A 21,820-nucleotide genomic window follows, 5' to 3' on the forward strand; every position below is an offset into this window, starting at 1 on the left:
ATGACGAAGAAGTGGGACTGGTTCCATGTTGCTGCTCCCTGCTATGCCAGTTGAGGCTGTTGTTAATATACCGTAAATACATCGAGTTTCTACGTAACACTATTTATGGCACTTGTGAATAATACAGAGCATGCCGGCTAGCTATACATCAACAAGGTTTTCCTTGGAAGGGCAAAGCTACGTAAGAAGGACTTCTGACTCACCAGCAGGAGAATGGGGGTGCGACTTCTGCGGCGGACATTTGCACGCGCAATGAATATGGCGGCCAGGATCTCCCGAACTCGCCGCATTCTTCGGAGAGAACCATACCACGGCGTCTGCCGCGGGAGGCGGCGAGAGCGTAAGGTATTACCGGTCGCTTCGCTGTTGGGAACCAGAAGACGCGCGGTCGCGCACGCGGGTGCTCCGCATACTACTTGCCCGCTATCTCCCGAATATGCCGTGAGATACGGCGGGAGACGACCGCTCGCGTTGCCGGCTGGATCCAGAAGCTCTTTGTCGTCTTCTCGCGGCAACCCGCGTAAATATCTTGGTGGCACACCCATTTCTCGGTCTCCTTCCCCAAGGGGAAGTATTTACCTCCTCTCCCAGTCGATGCTGCCACGACGCTCATAAAGCTGAAGTGGTGGCTATCGGTCGCGACAAAGGGGAGGCAACTGGATTTCCACATGACATAAAAAAGGCATGTATTAATTGTCCACAGAAAGGACGAATTTCCGCGAACCACGTGTGAGCGCGAATGAACTGGGTTCTGGAAAGGCTTAGTCATAGTCATTGGGTGTAGGAGACTGCTCGTGGCAAGCTGGAGAGGCGTCGCGCGTAGGGCCCGGCCTGGTCTCCGCTCTGGTAGACGCTGGACATGAGTGGCTGCCGGGGAATGAGCGAGCCGAACGTGTCCACGAACTCGCTGTACGGGCCCTCGGACCATGTATCCACCTTGCGGCTGCGGTAGGCACGCTCCTCTTCTAGGGCCTGCAATGAGAAGAACCATTTCTCTCGATGACGGCCTTTTCGAATAGTGGAGTCTTGCAGTGTGGTCGATAGGACACCACACATTGCACTATAACCTCGCCGAGATGGTGCAGTGGCTAAATCGCCTGATTACTGTACTGGAGGAGTATACGGGGCCCAACCCGCCCGCCGGAGACTGGATTTCGATATAGGCAAAACTGAGTGGCGTCCATGCGCTGTGCAATTTCACTGCAAAAACTCCAGGTGATCGAAATTTATGGGGCCCTCTACTAAATGAAGAGTATTAACTGCTGAGCTAGTACGTTGTCAGACATAATTACAGAGTATTCAGCGCAACACGGATACACACAAAAAAGCAGACACCACGGGCGTTTACTCCAGCTGTTTTATCAGATGAAAGTAGTCGATTGATCCTGAGTAGCCTTCTGATCTATATAGGACAACCTTAGACTGCAATCAAGCAAAGGATCAAGCAGGGTTTCGGAAACGGTACTCTACTATCGATCATATCCATACCATCAATCAGGTGGTAGAAAAATGCTCGGAATATAACCAGCCCTTATACATAGCATTCATTGATTACGAAAAAGCATTTGACTCAGTTGAAACCTCGGCGGTGATGCAGGCATTGCGAAATCAGGGGGTAGACGAGCCGTACGTGAAAGTGCTTGAAGATATGTATAGCGGCTGCACAGCAACCATAATTCTGCATAAAGAAAGTAACAAAATTCCCATAAAGAAAGGTGTTAGGCAAGGAGACACAATCTCCCCAGTACTATTCACAGCTTGTTTAGAGGAAGTATTCAGAGACTTGGAATGGGAGCAGTTAGGAATAAGGGTAGATGGAGAATACCTCAGTAATCTGCGATTTGCTGATGACATTGCCTTGCTAAGCAACTCGGGGGACGAACTGCAAATAATGATTGATGACCTAGACAGGAAAAGTAGAAAGGTAGGCTTGAAAATCAATATGCAGAAGACTAAGGTAATGTTCAACAGCCTCGGGAAGGAACAGCAGTTTACATTAGGTAGCGAAATACTGGAAGTAGTAGGCGAATATGTCTACTTAGGACAGGTAGTAACCGCAGATCCGGGCCACGAAAAGGAAATAACAAGAAGAATACGATTGGGATGGAGCGCATTTGCAAGCACTCGCAGATTATGACTAGCAGCTTACCGGTATCGCTCAAGAGGAAAGTATACAACAGTTACATCTTGCCTGTACTCACCTATGGGGCTGAAACGTGGAGGCTAACCAAGAGAGTTCTACTTAAGTTGAGGACAACCCAGAGGGCTATGGAACGAAAAATGGTAGGGGTAACATTAAGAGATAGAAAGCGTGCAGAGTTGGTCAGAGAAATAACTCAAGTTACCGACATTCTAGTAGAAATTAAGAAGAAGAAATGGACATGGGCAGGACATGTAGTGCGAAGAGAGGATAACCGATGGTCGCTGAGGGTAACAAACTGGATTCCAAGGGAAGGAAAGCGTAGCAGGGGGCGGCAGAAAGTTAGGTGGGCGGATGAGATTAAGAAGTTCGCAGAGGTAAAGTGGATGCAGCTAGCACAGAACCGGGTTAAGTGGAAAAATATGGGACAGGCCTTCGCCCTGCAGTGGGTATAATCGGGCTGATTATTGAGATGATGATGATGATAGCCTTCTCGGCTAATGCGAACGCGTACAAGGTATCAAAGAAAAGGCATCAATTCTATGAAAGCATGCTTGACAGAAACATTTGCGCAGCCTCATAAAGGAAAATCGACATGTCACTGATGCGATTCGAACCTGCATTTCTATATAGCACGTTTCTGTAGTTTTACGAGCCATCTTATGTTTGCCTCTACACAGAATTCTCACGTCGCCGAACTGTGGCACACAATTGGTGCTAGCCCTACAGTGTAAAACAAGGTGCTCGCCCTCATTGTTTCAAAGTTTTTCGATAATTCATGCAATCCCTGTCTGTCTAATATAGGATTTTCCACAAGACAATGGAATTTCATGGAAGACACTGGTTGCGCACTTAGAGAACTGCTGGCAATGCTTCTTCCGACAGGCGGCTTTTTGGCTTTCACACGTTATGCGAAGGCTCAGCTGGGCAGCTTCCGGTAGGCAGAAAATTCCACCTTGTTGTTTGTTACTTTTTTAAGGCCGTGATAAACTTTGCGGACCTATGTAACTACAACAGGACCTTTCTCGCCAGCTGATTCCTGCTGACATCAGCCACCATCTTCTTCAAAAGTGTTTCTGCCACTGGCACTAAGACCGACTTGGAGAAGCTGGCTTGAACAATACTGTCCTTTTGGTTATCAAAGCTTCCTTGCATCTCATGTACGCACGACATAACATCTAGAGTGACGACTCCGAGCAGAGGATTGCGATGCCCCTTCCCCTTTTAGGGGCATCGCAACCCTAAGCTTGAAGTCGTCACTCCGGACAATGTGCGTACATGAGATGAAAGCCACAATTAATAAGCAATTGGGCAAACTTGTTGAAGCCGGCTTCCTTGTGTCTGTCTTAGACCCAAAGGCGGAAACACTTCTAAAGTAGATGATGATGGAGCAGGAATCAACTGACGAGAAAAAGAAGTCCTGGTGTTGTTCCATACGTACACATAATTTCTAATGCCAGAAAAAAAATTGCCAAGACGGATTAATGTAGAGGTTGCGTTTTCTGCACCCCGCAAGCTTGCCCAGCTAAACCATCGTAAAAGGTGCGAAATGAAAAAGGTCCGCTGTCAGAAGAAGCATTGCCAGCAGTTCGCTAAGTGCGCCACCAGTGTCGGCCATGAAATTTCATTGTCTTGAGGAAACTCCTATATTAGACAGTCGGGGATTGCATGAATGATCGAGTTAAAGAACATGCAAAAAAGCATTAAAACAATGAGGATGAACAACTTCTTTTACACTATAGGGCTTGCACCAATTGCGTGACACGGTTCCACGACGTGAGAATTCCGGATAGAGGCGGACCGTGAAACTCTAGAAGCCTTCTATATAAAAAGTAGGTTCGAATTGTACCAGTAACTGTCGGCTTTCCTATATGAGGCTGAGCGCAATTTCTGTCATGCCTGTTTTGACAAGATTGATGCCTTCTATCTGATAGCTTGTACGCGTGCGCATTAGCCAAGAAGGATATATATAGTTGAGCTGCTTTCATCTGATCACAGTTTCAGTAAGCGCCCGTGGTGTCTCTTTTCTTATGTTTGTCCATGTAGCGCTGAGTACCCTGCAATGGAGTCTCTGATAGCCTGAGTCGCTTTGAGACATTAAACCCTACAAACCAAACATTGCACTAAATGTCGCCAACCACACAGTGCTACAAATCCATGCCGTCAGTCGAAAGAAAAGTCGCTCACCTTTACTAACCTTTGAACTATGTACCTACTATAAACTTACAGTGCTATTGAAGGTCCAGTAAGATGTGTTGTCGGCCTAGTTGGTGCAGTACTTCAGACATCTTAAGTTGCGCGATCGCATATTGAACACTCATTGACGACAGCCCTAGATGGCAGCAAGATTTTAAAAGTGTTCAGATACGTGAATGATGTTTTAGTTCTGTTGAGCAAAAGCCATGCTATGACATTCCAGGATACGGTGAATGATGTTTTATATCAGTTAAGGCATCATGGTAAAGGTTTACATTTACTCATGAAATGCCTTCGAAGGACTGCCTACTGTTCGACATCCACATGCTCCTTTTGAACCGCAATGTTTCCTGGTTGTATCGCCCCAGAGTCCAGAAGGGTCTTTTTCCCTACGGTTCGGCACACTCAAAATTTTTTAAAATGGGGATTGTCTATCTGTGCAGAGAATCCGCCCTCGTGAAGTCGTGTCCACGCAAAATGCAGGAACGTTTTAATGATCAGGTGGACAGGCTTTCCTCTGCTGGTTTCCCCTGTGCGATCGTGGCGGCTGTGGCTGAGAAATTGCTGCAAAAGATAAAGGGAAAAGCGCGGTAAAGGGCAACCTTTACGCAAACTAAAACCGGTAGTCATGCCGTATGTGCACAAGGTATCCCACAATTTGAAGAAGGTCGCGGGGAAGTTCAAAGTACCGATGGTGTTTTCAGCACCTTTCAAAATGGCAAAGCTATGCCCCCGTATCGCCAAACAAGGAACAAAGAAGAGCGGCTGCGGCAAGAAATATGCTAGGCCCTTTGCGGAATGCGCCATCGGAGTTGTCTACGAAATACCATCGTCTTGTGGAAAGGTGCATGTAGGCCAGACTTGACGCTGCGTTAAAGTTAGTGCACGGGAACATAACTTATCATTAACAAAGGGGAAGGTTCTAATTTTGCTAAGCATTGCGTGTCCTGCAGGGGTTGTTAGCCTCGGCTGTATGAGATTAGGATTCTCGGCAAGAGCTGCAATTCATTCGCACGTGAAATCATGGCAGCCTACTTTATAAAGATAAGAGGGACTTATTGTATGAGTGAGTCTTCTGTAGTGCTCTACAGCAGTGAGGTATCTTTCCTCGATAAAATGATCTGAAATGAGTGTCCCAGTGTCTACTGTTTGTAACCTGCTTCTGACGACCTGTCTTTGCTGGTAGTGGATTAATATATATATATATATATATTTTTTTTTTCATTTTCTTTTTTTAGTTCAGGTTTTGACTGCTTTTGCTTCGTCTACATGATGACACTGCCTTTGCTACGAGAGATTTACAATTTTTTGTTCGTTACCCTTGGTTTGATTTTTATCTTGTTGTTTGTTCTTGTTTTTTGTGAGACTGCTTTTGTTCCCTTGTTGTTTGTTGTTGTCTTTTACGGCTTTTTTGTTAGACTGCTTTTGCTACGAGGGCTACGACTGTTATTGCTTTTTTTTAGTTACCTTTGGTTTTTACCTTGTTGTGTGTTCTAATTTTTACGTTGTTTGGTTTTGATTGCTTTTGCTTCAAGTCTTGACCGTTGTTGTTATTTATCTGTGTCGTTCATTTATCGCTAACCTTGGTGTGTTTAAACATACATCCCTTGTCATTGATGAATTCTGATACCGGGTGGGGTGAGTGCGAAGGTGTTATAAACGCCCGAGTGGCCGAGGGTTTAAATATACGTTCCTCTTTCTTTCCAATAAACAGTTGGCAGTTTGCGCTCGTCCTGTACCCTGTCTTGTGTGTGTCTTTGGTCACGCAACTTAAAATGTCTGGAGCTATAGAAAATGCCCAAGCGAAACCTTTGCTGCACGCCCTACACGCGTCTACCAAAATTCTACACAATGGGTTGTGTTCTTTGTTGACGTCCTATGCACCAGTGCTTACTTTGATTACTGAGTGCATGCCGGTAAATTAGAGACACGAATAATTGCCAAAATATATTTTAATGACATTTCCAAGCAGATATATTACCGCGACCTATTTAAATCTCTATTTGTTCTTATTCGGCATCTGCTGGCATGCGACCTTATCATTGTGATTCTAGCGCGCTTATCGACTTGTATTCCGTGTTTGTTTATGCTCGTTGTCGCGAGACGATGTTTTATCATGTTCTTTGCCGCGAAAGATGCGTCGGCACGTAACTCCACAAATCCAGCCGCTCGTGTGTGTTTCTACAATGTTCCAGGTCATGCTAGTACCGTTTGCGCTTTATCCAGATATTTCCTCGCTTTAAATTCAGTGCTGACAAGTGTAACGCATTCTTTGTTCGACGACTGCCTAGAACGATTGTTGCTATCGCCGCCGCAGAATAACTTAGTTCTTTTGCAGGCACAGTCAGCCCAATCAAGAGTTCATTTCAGTGCTTCTATACCTGTGTGATGACTTGTGATCACGGCCATCTCACCACCACGTGAAATCTGGTGGAGGTACTGCCCTTGATCCTTCAAGCGAAAACCGCTGCCTTGTTCCTGTAGCCCAGGGGGACAAGCCTACAGGTCGCCGAGCCAGCCGCCGACTTCACGGGTTCCAACCCGAACACAGTCTGCTGTCTGACCCTGTCCGACACCGGAAGGCACCAACTTTGGAAATGGTCCGGTCAACAGCACTGATTGTCTTCGTGCCGCCCCGGGAGCCTCCCATCTTTCATGAAATGCCCACTGAAGATTCGGAAGACTGGTTAGACCTTTTCGACCATGTGGCAGAATTCAACGGCTGGAACGACTTAGCGAACGTAAGGCAAGTCTATTTTGCTCTTCAATGGTCTGCCCGCATATGGTTCGAAAATCACGAGGCAGCTTTGAAGGATTGGGCGATTTTCAAGAAAAAGTTTTTGACTGCTTTTGCAAGTGTCGTTCAGAAGAAATGAGTCAATGCCACCCTTCAATCAATACTTCATCCCAAATGAGCTTGTCCTGGTTTATGATGAGATCGGCGCGCGCCCGTTTCGGCGCGCCGAACCTTACATGACCGAAGGTGAGAAAGTGAAATTTTTAATGCCAGGCGTTAAAGAGTCGCTTTTTGCAGGACTTGTCCGGAATTCTCCGAAAACTGTGGATGAATTCGCAAGTGAAACGTCGAAAATCGAGAGGACGTTGGACACCCGGATGCGCCACTATGATCGATCACTGCAACCGGTCAGCGCAAGCCCCTACAGCAGCGCATCTACGAGCGGAGAGAGCCTTCGAGACATCATCCGTGAGATCGTCCGAGAGGAACTTCGTCGGTTACTGCAATCTTTCCAGCAAGCCCAGGTGGCGACGCTCGCGGACGGGGTCAGTGAAGAAGTCCAGCAGGCACTGGGTGATCCTCAAGTGACAGCTCCGACAGCTCCAGCACAAGAAACGACAGCGATGAATTAAGCTGCAGCATTTATGTCGACCGGCTCCCCTACGTGATTTTCCAAGCCCTCATTTCTACCGTGCTGTTCCTAAAAGCCGCCCCTTGGACAATGCCCGCAAGCCTACCAACGACCCCCAAGCCCCAGGAAGTGCGACAGCTTGAGGACTGCGAACAACCGGCCATTATGCTTCCACTGCGACGAAGCCGGCCACATTCTACGTCACTGCCCATACCGACGAATCGGCCTCCGCGGATTTGCAGTCGACGCCCCACTACCCCGCCCCGGTAAACGACCTTAAGAAATCGAGAACTACCAGCGTAGCGGCACGTTTGCGCCACCAAGCCGTCGGTTCAGGTTCCCATCACCGTACAGGGCCCGCTTTTCGTCGCCAAGCCGCAACTACGATGACGGTGACGGGAAGGTCCTCAAGCCCCCGTATGTAAGGTGAGGTTGCTATACGGCGAACTAACGAAGATCCTCTGCTGCAGACAACGAGTAACGACGAGGCAGCAATGACGCCGACATTACTTATGAAGACGCCCTCGACGCGCCCGGACTTCAGAATGACACCACCGCTACGCTCGATGTCAACATCCAAGACGACGCGACCAGAATCCAAGCTAACACCACCGCCCAGCGAAGGCGAAGTGACAATGGTGAGCCCTGGCCGCGACCTCAGAGCAAGATGGAGCAGAGATCGAACACCGAAGCCATTATGCAATACGAGGACGCGAACGAGTGACTTCGAAGTTGTTGTCGACGGTCGCACAGTTACCGCATTAGGGGACACCGGAGCTGATTATTCTGTTATCAGTGGAGCGTTCGCTGCCCAGATAAGACGGTGACGACCACTTGGGATGGCCCGCTGATCCGTACCGCTGGCGATAACCTTATTACGCCTTCAAGGCGATGCCCTGCAAAGGTTACAGTACAAGGACGTGCATACCTTACCTGCTTCATCGTCCTACAGGAATGCTCGCGCGACGTGATTTTGGGCATGGACTTCCTAAATGATCGTAGAGCGATCATCGACCTCAGATCCAAGCTCATCACACTGTCGGCGCTTGTCCGTGTCGTCCTTCGTATACTTTTTGTGCTAATTTTCATCATGAACGTGCACCAACTAGCCTAACTTGCGGCATTACTTAACGGATAAAGGCATACCTACTACGACGACTTCGTCGCAACGCGTTTCTCTAACCGTCCTCGACGGAGACTTGACCATGCTGCCCCGAACAAGCGTCATTTCCTGCGTGGGCAACGCAGATATCTAAACCACCGAAGGCGTCGTCGAAGGAAACACTCAGTTGCTCTTGGAACGAGGGCTGGAAATTGCAAGAGGCGTCGCCCATTGCCGTCATGGACAAGCTCAAGTGCTGGTGACGAACTTCACCAAAGAATACCGGCACCTGAAAAAGGGGATGACGATCGCGTTCCTAGACAAGCTAGCCGACACCCGAGATATCTTCGCCTTCCCCAGCCAACCCGAAGACGGTGCACCCAAATGAGCAAAGCAGCCCACGTACGACATCAACGCGTCTCTAGCCCAAGACAGACAAGACCAGATTCGCACTCTGCTAGAAAGCTACAGCGAGTGTTTTTCTTCAGCTTCGAAGGTACGGCAAACTCCGTTAGCAAAGAACCGCATCATCACGGAAGAACACGCTCGACCGCTAGGTCAAAGGCCCTACCGTGTATCGCACCGAGAACGCCAGGCCATACGCGATCAAGTTCAGGAAATGCTTCATGATGACGTGATCCAGCCATCAGAAAGCTCCTGGGCGGCACCAGTCGTTTTGGTGAGGAAGAAAGACGAGACATTTCGTTTCTGTGTCGATTACTGCCGCCTAAACAGTATAACGAAGAAGGATGTGTACCCTCTCCCTCGCATCGATGACACACTGGACTGGCTCTACAATGCAAGTTAAGTCTCATCGATGGACCTGAACAGCGGCTATTGGCAAATTGAGGTCGACGAGAGAGATCGCGAGAAGACCGGATTCATCACACCGAACGGTCTATTCGAGTTCAAGGTGGTGCCATTTGGTCTGTGCTCCGCACCAGCCACGTTTCAACGAGCAACGGACATTCTCCTGGCTGGGTTGAAGTGACAGATTTGTTTGCTATACTTGGAAGACGTTCTTTTCTCGTCAAACTTTGAAGACTGCCTAAAACGGCTGCAGGCAGTGCTGGATGCCATCAAATCATCGGGACTAACAATAAAACCAGAGAAGGGCCACTTCGCACTCGAAAAACTGCGGTTCTTAGGTCTCATCGTTAGCAAGGATGGTGCTCGCCCAGACCCGGAGAAAACAGCTACAATTGCACAATTAGCCACCGCCTGCCGATAAGAAAGCCGTGGGCAGATTCCTTGGGCTGTGCGTGTATTATTGACGATTTGTCAGAAACTTTTCGAGCAACGCCAAACCGTTGACGCAGCTTACAAACGCTGACGTACAGTTGTGAACAAAAAATGTATACAACACTCAGCCGGTGGCAGAGCTCAGGAAAACTTCATTTTGACTTCATCTAGCAACAGCTACCTGGGATCGAGACAATCGGGGTGGTGCCCCATTTTATCCACATGCATGTGTCCCTGTTGGTGTCGCTAGATGGGATTTCAATGCCGTTTCCCTGAGCACTGTCACCGGCTGATTGTTGTATACCACATTTGCTCACGACTGTACCTTTTAAATAGGAAGCGTTGCAAGAAGAAACCTTCGACGAACTTAAGCACCGCCTGCAGTGTCCTCCTGTACTTGGCCAGTTTGATGAAAGTGCCGAGACCGAAATTCATAAAGACGCGAGAAGTGCGGGCCTAGGAGCCGCTTTCTTCCAGAAGAGTGGGCTCGGTGGCTGTGCCACAACACGGTCTAAAGCACCCGTCTTCGCCCTGCAGGTTTTCTCGCCGATGTTCATCTGCGTCATGCTCCCTGCAGCCTTTTGCGGTCCCTGAGTGACGGCAAATGAACGTGCACCCATGCGCAGTGCAAACGAAGTGACATTCTACGCTGCACCTAAGGACGCCCCCACGCCTGTGCTACCAGCTCAAGCAAACTGGACCCTCAATTCCAACTGGAAGGCCCAATCGTCAGCGACCGTATTCAACAGACAGTCTTTAAAAGAGCAACAACCAACGTCAGCACTGTGTGGGCTTGGTGGCTCTGCCACAACACGGTCTCAACCACCCGCCTTCGCCATGCAGGTTGGTAACCATCACAGTTAATTCTCAAAGAAAACCAGCAACTACTTTATGGTACAGCTGCCGATCTCCCAGTGTTGCCTTGTTATCGGTGCTGAGTGCTTTAATGTTGATCGGTCTCTTCGACTTCTGTGCGGCGACACTGAGAGCAACCCTGGCCCCGATAAGCTCGACGCTACCCTCAGAGAACTAAAAAGATGTCTTCTGGCCAAACCGAGTTAGTGAACGAAGTGCAGGGGCTTAAGGATCAATTGCTCTCAATGGACCAGACAACCTTTAATCTGACCATAGGCCTTAGTGCTCTCGAAACCCACTGCAAAAATCTAGAGGCAATCCAGACGACAGCAACCGAGACTGCTCGCCTAGTTGGAGTACTAGAGGATTGCATTGATGACGCGGAAAACCGCTCCCGACGTAACAACCTAATCTTCTATGGTCTGCCTGATAATAGGCCTTCTGAAACATACTCGCAGTCCGAGGGCCTAATAATTCGTCACTGCTCCGAACACCTCGACACCCAGCTAAGTCCAAATGACATAGAACGTAGCCATCGCCTCGGATGCCACTCCAAAGACCGGCAATGCCCGCCGGTCTTTGGAGTGGCATCCGCGCCGGTCGCAAAGACGCTCGGGGGGAGGAGATCTGATTGCCGCCCATGAGCAGTTATCTTGTTCTATCATTGAAATCACGAAGATTTAGAAATTATATGAATCATGTGCCGTGCATCCCCACTGACAATACTGTCACGTAGTGGTGACCAGGGTCAATGGCACAAATGAGTCGGTGATTACACTGAAGAAACTCTTTATTGGGCTGACTTGCGCCCGCAAAAAAAAAACTAAGCAACTGGTTGGTTTGTGGGGTTTAACGTCCCAAAGCAACTCAGGCTATGAGAGACGCCGTAGTGGAGGACTCCGGAAATTTCGACCACCTGGGGTTCTTTAACGTGCACTGACATCGCACAGCACACGGGCACCTTGCTTTTCGCCTCCATCGAAAAGCTGCCGCCGAGGCCGGGATTCGATCCCGCGTCTTTGGGAACAGTAGTCGAGCGCCGTAACCACTGCGCCACCCCGGCGGGGTAAAAAAACTAAGCAACTCGGCGGCGGCGATAGCAACAAACGTGCTCGTCGATCGTCGAACAAAGAATGCCCGTTGCACTCATCAACGCTCAATTTAAAGGCTGCTCAGAACAATCTAGATACCCAGTCAAAAAAACTACAGAACCGTGTCAAAAATACGACAGAATATTGTGTAGTTCTGTCGTAAACGTCAAAATTTTCGGCAGTTGTGTAGTACTTTTATGTAGTTCTGTAGTTTTTCTGTAGTATATTTCTGTTGTCTGTAGGTATGTAGCACTTTTTTGTTGTAAATACAGAAATTTCTGATGTTACTACAGAACATTCTGTTGTCACTACAGGTTTCCCGTCAAAAACCGCACAGAAATTCTGTCGTAACAACAGAACATTTTCTGTAGCGTTTTCCCGACTGGGTAACGTCGCAATTGCTACCAGCATAAGCTGGGACATTGTAGAAAGACACACGAGTGGCCGGAATCTTCGAGACAGATCTCGGTGCATCTTGCGGTGGAACGAAACTGATAAAGGTGTGACTCGCGACATCGAGCATTAACAAACAGAGAATACAGAACTGATACACGATCCAGAATCAGAGTGATAAGGCCGTATGCCGGTGGCTGTTGAAAAACAGCAAATACAGTTTTGAAGGTTTCGCGGCAATACTAATTGGTGTGTGTTACAGACCACATCGTAGCAGTCCTGAAATTCTTCGCAAACTTCACAATATCTTATATAACATGGTTTCCAAGCACCCTAAGGCACACATCCTCCTGTTTGGGGATTTCAACTACCCTGATATTGACTGGCACAACCAGTCCCAGCCTTAGCCAGTCAGGAAGAGTCGAAAAATTTTATAGATGTTTGCCTTAAGTTTAATTTACACCAACTAATCTCTGAACCAACGCGTGTCGCAGGGAAAACGGCTAACACACTCAACCTCATACTAACCACCCATCCAGAAAGCCTAGAATTCATTTCGTGTCTCCGGGAAATCAGCGATCATAAAGTAATCCATGGTAGTTTTAACTTCTCACCTGTAATAAGACAAACTTATCAGAAAACTATTAGCCTCTACAATAAGGGAAACTGAAGCAATTAACACTGAACTAACATTCTATCGACGTTTCAAATGCATTTTTATGATAGAAGCGTAGACGACAACTGGATGCTATTCAAACATAAATTTTCTGAATTGATCAATAAATACATTCAAACATGCAGTTAAAAAAAAAATGATCAAAAATTTTGATTTACAAAAGCCCTGAAAAAGCTAGAAAATAAGAAAAAACACTCATTTCGTACAGCCAAGCAACAAGCAAGCCCGAAGGCATGGGATAAATGCTACGAAACCGAACACACATACTTGGCGGCGATTAGAAGTGCGAAGCGTTCATTTTACGAAGTTGATCTGCCAAAAATGACAACCGATAACCCAAAGAAGTTCTGAGAAATGATAAACCCGAAGGAAACTCGTCTTCCAACCCTCACTAACAATTCTGGTGAAAGGATGACAGATATGGAATGTGCAAACACGTTTAACACTGCGTTTTCTGCCGTTTTTACTAACGAATCCCAAACACCATCTTTTAGTTTGCCTCTTATAGTCACCATAGCCATGAACGCGATTGCCTTCAACAGTAATAGAGTTTCGTGCATAATCGACCAAATTAACAATTCCTCAGCCTCAGGTATACAAGAAATCAGTTCAAAGGTCTTGAGAAACACTAAATCAGTCTGTTCACGCATTTTTTGTTCATTGTTCTCGCAATCACTCTCCGAAGGAACCGTACCAGACGACTGCAAAGTGGGGAAGGTCGTTCCCCTCCACAAAATAGGTAGTTCTGATTCACTTCCTAATTATCGCCCCATTTCATTAACAAGTGTACCATGCAAAATGATGGAACATGTCAATTACACCCAAACCATGCAATTCTTGGATTCAAATAATTTCTTCCATCCATCACAGCATGGATTCCGCAAGGGTTTCTCCTGCGAAACTCAACTAGCCATTTTTGCACATGATATTCACGCCAACCTTGATATTAACCTACAAACTGACTCCATTTTCCTATATTTCGCTAAAGTATCCGACAAAGTACCTCATGAACGCTTTTTTTTAAACGTTTCCAGTTGAACCTAGATTCGAACATAATTGCATGGATTAAAGCATTCCTCACGGATCGCTCTTAGTCCATCGTCATTATTAACCAACCTTCCAACCCGCTTCCAGTAACCTCCGGCGTCCTACATGGTTCTGTTCTCGGTTCTTTATTATTCCTCATATACATTAACGATTTACCCCAGCATATCTCTTGTCATATCCGCTTGTTCGCCGATGATTGTGTCATTAATCGCTCAGTGACTAACCATTCTGACCAAGAATCACTTCAGGCAGACCTGCGCCGTGTGCGAGACTGGTGCTTCCAGGGCATGACGACGCTCAACTCTGACAAATGAAAGTGCATGTCCTTTCACCGCCGTAGCAATCCTCTTGTTTTCAAATACACAATCTGTAACTCCCCAGTTGACCTCGTCCAGTCATATAAATACTTAGGTGTCACCATTTCTAATGATTTATATTGGCGTTTGCATGTGACTAATCTGATATCATCGGTTAATAAAACACTAGGTTTCTTAAAGCGTCACCTGCGGGAAGCCTCACAACACGTAAGACTACAAGCGTACATCTTGCTTGTTAGAACTAAACTTGAATACGCATCACCCATCTGGAGCCCTCATCAAGAATACTTAACACACGCCATCGAAGCTGTTCAAAACAGGACTACCAGATTCATTCACTCCTCATACTCGTACGACTTCAGCATATCATCCCTAAAATCGCAATCAGGTTACCTAATCTTTCTACTCGCCGTCGTATAGCCAGTCTTGTTCTATTTCACAAGTTCTTTTCATCATCATCATCAGCCTGATTATACCCACTGCAGGGCGAAGGCCTCTCCCATATTTCTCCACTTAACCCGGTTCTGTGCTAGCTGCATCCACTTGACCCCTGCGAACTTCTTAATCTCATCCGCCCACCTAACTTTCTGCCGCCCCCTGCTACGCTTTCCTTCCCTTGGAATCCAGTTTGTTACCCTCAGCGACCATCGGTTATCCTCTCTTCGCACTACATGTCCTGCCCATGTCCATTTCTTCTTCTTAATTTCTACTAGAATGTCTGTAACTTGAGTTATTTCTCTGACCCACTCTGCTCGCTTTCTATCTCTTAATGTTACCCCTACCATTTTTCGTTCCATAGCCCTCTGGGTTGTCCTCAACTTAAGTAGAACTCTCTTGGTTAGCCTCCACGTTTCAGCCCCATAAGTGAGTACAGGCAAGATGCAACTGTTGTATACTTTCCTCTTGAGCGATACCGGTAAGCTGCTAGTCATAATCTGCGAGTGCTTGCCAAATGCGCTCCATCCCAATCGTATTCTTCTTGTTATTTCCTTTTCGTGGTCCGGGTCTGCGGTTACTACCTGTCCTAAGTAGACATATTCGTCTACTACTTCCAGTATTTCGCTACCTAATGTAAACTGCTGTTCCTTCCCGAGGCTGTTGAACATTACCTTAGTCTTCTGCATATTGATTTTCAAGCCTACCTTTCTACTTTTCCTGTCTAGGTCATCAATCATTATTTGCAGTTCATCCCCCGAGTTGCTTAGCAAGGCAATGTCATCAGCAAATCGCAGATTACTGAGGTATTCTCCATCTACCCTTATCCCTAACTGCTCCCATTCCAAGTCTCTGAATACTTCCTCTAAACAAGCTGTGAATAGTACTGGGGAGATTGTGTCTCCTTGCCTAACACCTCTCTTTATGGGAATTTTGTTACTTTCTTTATGCAGAACTATTGTTGCTGTGCAGCCGCTATATATATATCTTCCAGCACTTTCACGTATGGCTCGTCTACCCCCTGATTTCGCAATGCCTGCATCACCGCCGAGGTTTCAACTGAGTCAAATGCTTTTTCGTAATCAATGAATGCTATGTATAAGGGCTGGTTATATTCCGAGCATTTTTCTATCACCTGATTGATGGTATGGATATGATCAATAGTAGAGTACCGTTTCCGAAACCCTGCTTGATCCTTTGCTTGATTGCAGTCTAAGGTTGTTCTGATTCTATTAGCGATTACCTTAGTAAATACCTTATACGTAACAGACAGTAAGCTGATTGGTCTGTAATTTTAAGGTCCTTAGAGTCCCCTTTCTTGTGAATGAGGATAAAGTTTGCATTCTTCCATGGTTCCGGTACCGTCGATGACACCAGGCACTGCGTATACAGGGTGGCCAGGTTTTCTAGCACGATATCCCCCCCGTCCTTCAGCAAATCTGTAGTTATCTGATCCTCTCCAGCTGATTTCCCCCTTTTCATAGTTTCTAGTGCTTTCTTGACCTCGTCCTTCGTCACTGGTGGAACGTCTGACTGTTTTGCCCTACCGCCAATCTCATTACGGTCCTGACTACTTTGGCTACTGTAGAGATCTGTATAGAACTCCTCGGCTACTTTGACTATCTTTTCCATATTAGTGATGACGTTGCCCGCCTTGTCCCTTATCGCATACATCTGGTTTTTGCCTATGACCAATTTCTTCTTTACCGCTTTAAGGCTTCCCCCGTTCTTTACAGCATGCTCAATTTTCTCCATGTTATACTTCCTAATATCGGCCACCTTGCGCTTATTGATTAGCTTTGATATCTCGGCCAATTCGATCTGGTCTGTTGGATTGGAAGCTTTCATACTCTGGCGTTTCTTAATCAAATCTTTCGTCTCCTTAGACAGCTTACCGGTATCCTCTCTAACTATCCTACCGCCTACTTCTACCGCGCACTCAGTAATGATATCTCTGAAATTATTGTTCCTTGCCTCTAGGGTAATGTCGCCATCCTCAGTTAGAGCTGAAAACCTATTCTGTAGCGAGATTCTGAACTCTTCTGCCCTCCCCCTCACCGCTAATTCGTTGATGGGTTTCTTTCTTACTAATCTGTTGCGTTCCTTCTTCAGATTTAGGCTAATTCGGGACCTCACCATCCTGTGGTCACTGCATCGCACTTTCCCGATTACCTCTACATCTTGCATAATGGCGGGGGTTGAACACATTATGAAGTCGATTTCATTTTTAGTCTCTCCGTTAGGACTTTTCCATGTCCATTTCCGGTTCTTCCGTTTGCTGAAGAAGGTATTCATGATTCGTAAGTTATTGCGGTCTGCAAACTCAACTAGTAACTCCCCCCTGCTATTCCTAGAACCAATGCCATAGTCACCTACTACCTTGTCTCCTGCCTGTTTTTTCCCTACCTTGGCATTGAAATCGCCCATTAGTACAGTATACTGCGTCTTTACTTTCTTTTATTCTTTATTCACCACTAAAATAAGAACGATACATCTGCGCACTTCCACAACGCAGGTCCCATCGCATCGGTCATTCTCATCATGGTTTGCGTCCACGTGCCAGTACCACTATTTTTGCCAACTCATTTTTCTCTCGTGCAGCAGCTGACTGGAACGGCCTCCCCAACAATATTGCTACCATAACATGTTCATCATCATTTTCAAACACTGTTCATTTCTGTATTTTGTAAACCTCACCCGTTATGTAACACCCCGAAAAGGGGTCTTTAAGGGAAGGAGTGCCTCGTGTTCATCTGGGTCACATCTAAGTTCCGTCCACATCTATACGGTCGACCATTCAATGTGGTAAGCGAACACCACGTGCTCTGCTGACTGGATAATTTGAAAGACAACTTCGGCCGCCTTGACCGGTGGAGCCTACGACTTGAAGAATTTGGCGTGGATGCAGTCTATAAGTCGGGCCACAAACACTCCGACGCAGGCTGCTTATCCCGCGGTCCCGTAGACGCTCCCCAGAAGGACGATGATGACGACGCCTTTCTGGCACCAGTAAGCGCTAGCAGGTTTGCACAACAGCAGAGATCAGATCCTCAGCTGAAAGACCTAGCCGATTACTTTGACGGCAAGACTGCTTCCCCTTCTGCTGTGTTTAGGTGTCAGTTGTCGTCGTTCGCCTTAAGCAATGACGTTATCGTAAAGAAGAGCTTCGCTCCCAACAAGACCACTTCTTCTTGTCGTGCTAAAAGCCTTAGGCAGGAAATTCTTCATGCGTTACACGACGAGCCAATTGCAGGGCATCTCTAGTTTTCGCACACGTTGCATCGAATTGAGGAGACGTACTACTGGCCACGACTGCCTGCCTACGTTGCCCCCTACGTGAAAACTTGCCGTGAGTGCCAGTGACGCAAACGCCGCCGATCAGACCAGCTGGGCTACTGAATCCGATACTGCCCTAAACCCTGCCTATTCAGCAAATTGGGAGGTATCTCCTCGGTCCCTTTTCATCTTCATCTGCGGGTAACTAGTGAATCATCGTGGTCACCTACTGCCTTACCCGCTACGCCGAAGCGAAAACACTGCCCAATGGTACAGCAGCAGATTTCGCTAAGTTTTGTAGAACAAATTATTTTGCGAGACGGCGCCCCAGAAGTGTTCATCAGGGACCGGAGAACAGAATTTACGGCAGAGCTGTCGCAAGCCATCCTGGAATACAGTCATGCAAGCCATCGAAGAACTGCTGCCTGCCATCCTCAGACAAAAGGACTTGCGGAGCGTCTCAACAAAACGATTGTGGAAATGATTGCAATGCACGTTGACGCCGAACAGAAGACATGGGACGCCATTCTACCCTACTTCATCCTCGGTTATAATACCGCCGTCCAGGAGACAACCAAGTCGACCCCGTTCAGCCTTGTGTAGGCAGGGAGCCCACGAAGACGCTCGACAAAATGCTGTCGCACGTAATCGACGAGGAGAACCTGGACGTCCCCGTTTACCTTCAACGTGCAGAGGAAGCCCGAAGACTCGCCTGAATGCTCATTAAAGATCAGCAGTGAACCGAAGCCTGACGTTACAACTTACGACGACGCGATGCTGAGTACAAGTTGAAAGATCAAGTTTGGGTTTGGACGCCGTTTCGCGACCGCGAACTGAACAAAAAGCTTTTACGCCGATAGTTCGGGAAGTAGAAGGTGCTTCGCCGACTAGGACAATTGAACTACTTTCCAGACGGCGCGACAGCATCTCAGCGGCGCCGAGTGCACCCAGAAATTGTGCATGTTGTAGGCCTTAGGACATATTACGCGCGACAAAAGCTATTCATGTTAGCTTCGGAATGTTTATGTTAATTCACGTTACGCGCGCTAAAGGCTATTCATGTTTGCTTCGCAATGTTTATGTCAATTCATGTCTGTTTAGTTTGAAACATCAAGGCGATGTTTTTTAAGGGGGGAGTAATGCCGCGACTGGCCATAGGGTTTTCTTGGCAGGAAATACTGGAGTGGGTTGCCATTACCTTCTCCAGTGAATCACATTTTGTCAGAGCTCTCTGCCGTGACCTGTCTATCTTCGGTCGCTGGAGAAAGATTGAATGTCTGGAAAGGTCGAGGGTCACCGGAGAAGGGGTAGGCAGCGAACACGATGGTTAGATGGCATCCTCGAAGCGCTGCAGATGAAGTTATGCGATGTTAGGAAGATAGGGAGACACCAGAAAGCGTGGCGTGATATGGCCCATAGGGTCACGAAGAGTCGGATACGACTGAACCACTGAACTGAACTCAATGCTGCAAACTATTTCAATCTGAAAATGTGCTTATTCGACAGCAGCTGGCATGCGTCCTTATCAATGGGATTCTGGGCAATGTAGCAGCGTAGCAGTGGGCATCGCAGCAGCAGCAGACACAGCAGTATGCTGAGAAATCCTTTTTGCTGTGCGCTACAGATCTTCTTCGGAGCTTTACTGGCACCGTATGGATTCCATCAAGTGACCCGTGCAGACTATCTTCCGGGATTCGGGGCCGTATCAGCTGCACTGCTCTATACCAGTGTCACACCTGAACCGGATCAACCGCGGCTATCAGCGACTATACCGTTGACGACATCGGGGACGTCATGTCACGTGACTCATTCAGAGACTATAAGACTACCGACGGAATCATTCTTCTCCAGTGGGCATCATGGCGGAAGTAGCATGGTGGCGAAGGCTGGGCCCAAAAGCGGTTCAGCGGTACCGCAGCATAGCAATAGGTCGGGGGGCCAACCCCTCAGATTAAGAAATTATACTACTACAAATTAAAAAGTATCAATCAACATAAAAAGAATAGACATTTTGATAACTTCGCTTGTGAATGAGGTGAGGCATTTTATAAATACATTCTTAATTTTTTTTAATCTTGCAACTCTTATCGCCCCATCTTCTTGATGTTTCATCGGTCAGGAGGCGCTGCCAGAGGTAACCAAGGCAACAGACATAACGAAGCTGACGAAGCACGAAACGATTTCTTATTGCTGTCTGCTGCTCGTCTGCTGTGGTGCGGGCCTTGGTGCGCCCGGGAAAGCGTAATTTAGTTCGCAAGTCTGAAAATGTCCCATTTGCGAAGATTTCGACGTCCTTGCTGGTCGCTGCTCTGTCGCCGTTTGGTGAGATTTCATATCCCCCTGCAGCCGTGTTTTTTTTTTTTTTGGTTTCGTCCCCTTCGTCGTGCGGGCAGTGCGAAGTCTTTTTGCAGCAGTGTATTGCGCTTAGCGTTTTATCGCAAGATGAGCCCGCACAAAGTGTGGAAGCGATGCTCTGTGGCACGTTGCGACAGCATGGGCTCAACCGTCGGTGTCTTGAAATTGAAATCGCCTTGAAAACTGCTGTATAATTTCTGCCGAAGAACTTAAATGTGAAGAGTGATCCCAGTGCTCTATGCTCCATGTATGTTTTGATGGACCTACTAATTCATGACATTTTTATTTCAATTGCAGCGGTCATAGCTTTGTTTTCTGTACACGCATGTTTCTTATCTGGTGATGTTTTGTGGCAGGCACTTCAAGCCTTTTCCATGCCTCGGCTGTGATCATTGAGATGATTAGCCCGCTTAAACAGCGCTACTGTTTGTGCTGTCAGCGACATGCATTTTTATTGTTGTGATTTGTTGCTGTATTTTATTGGTTGATGCAATAAACCATGAATATGAAAACCATAATTGTTCACTTGGTACACTCTGTTGCGAACTGGGCACGACTGCCCCGTTGCACCAGTGTTTCTGGACCGCACCTTACTGTGCCGAGGGACAAAGTAAATGGCCAAAGTACGTGCATGACTTGCAGCAGTGTTTGTATTAGGAATTTGCATGCGTGGTCTCTATTTGAAAGTGTTGCTGCCTTTCTATGCCGCCACCTTTGCCAACCACTTTCATTGTGCTGGAGCAACTGCTTATAAACAAGGGCGTAAACAACAGAAACTCGAGTCCTTTTAGATGGCAAAGGTTGGCGCGCGCTGAAAGGCAACAACCTTCAAAAGATGCAGGCTCGTCAATGCAACGCGGCGGTTTAAAAAAACAAAAAATCTTGTTTATATTTCGCGCCAAAGTGAACGTATGGGTGACGTCATTTGACGTCATGGCCCTCCAATTTTCATTGGTCGCTGGAGCCCATGAGCCGCCATGTTTTTACGTATGGGCGTCTATGGAGCCCACAGCAGTATGCTGAGCAATCCTTTTTACTTTGCGCTACAGGTTAGTGGCTCCAAATGTGAACATCGTTATCGAAGTGACGAGCGATTTCTAATGCTGCAGTCCTGCCCACTGGGTGTTCGGTTCTTTCTGTCTTGTGTTATCACACTATCGAAAGATCTGTTGTCTTGTGACATTGAAGCGAATCCTAGTCCAGCAGACCACGAAATGCTGTTGAATTACTAGCTGGCCAGAGCAAGATTAGTTCAGCTGTGGAGAGCCTGCAGGCTTCCCAGAACAAAATAGAAGATAAACTTTCCTCATTAACTAAGCGCATTGAC

General features: G+C 47.1%; 1 protein-coding gene and 1 pseudogene across 1 annotated transcript in view; one reads left to right on the forward strand and one right to left on the reverse strand.

Moving 5' to 3' along the window:
• Window positions 1-688: 688 nt before the first annotated feature.
• LOC146201338 (uncharacterized) overlaps window positions 689-21,820 on the reverse strand; it is a 44,093-nt gene continuing 22,961 nt past the window's right edge. The window contains exon 2 of the mRNA XM_084593014.1: window positions 689-972. Within this exon, the coding sequence (XP_084449140.1) occupies window positions 772-972 (201 nt within the window). The 3' untranslated portion in view covers window positions 689-771. The remainder of the gene's footprint in view (window positions 973-21,820) is intronic.
• On the forward strand, window positions 6,934-11,547 carry LOC146201339 (uncharacterized; annotated as a pseudogene).

The sequence above is a fragment of the Amblyomma maculatum genome, chromosome 2 (assembly GCF_055883805.1).
Source record: "Amblyomma maculatum isolate TAMU_Amacu chromosome 2, ASM5588380v1, whole genome shotgun sequence".
In the NCBI taxonomy this organism is placed as follows: domain Eukaryota; kingdom Metazoa; phylum Arthropoda; class Arachnida; order Ixodida; family Ixodidae; genus Amblyomma; species Amblyomma maculatum.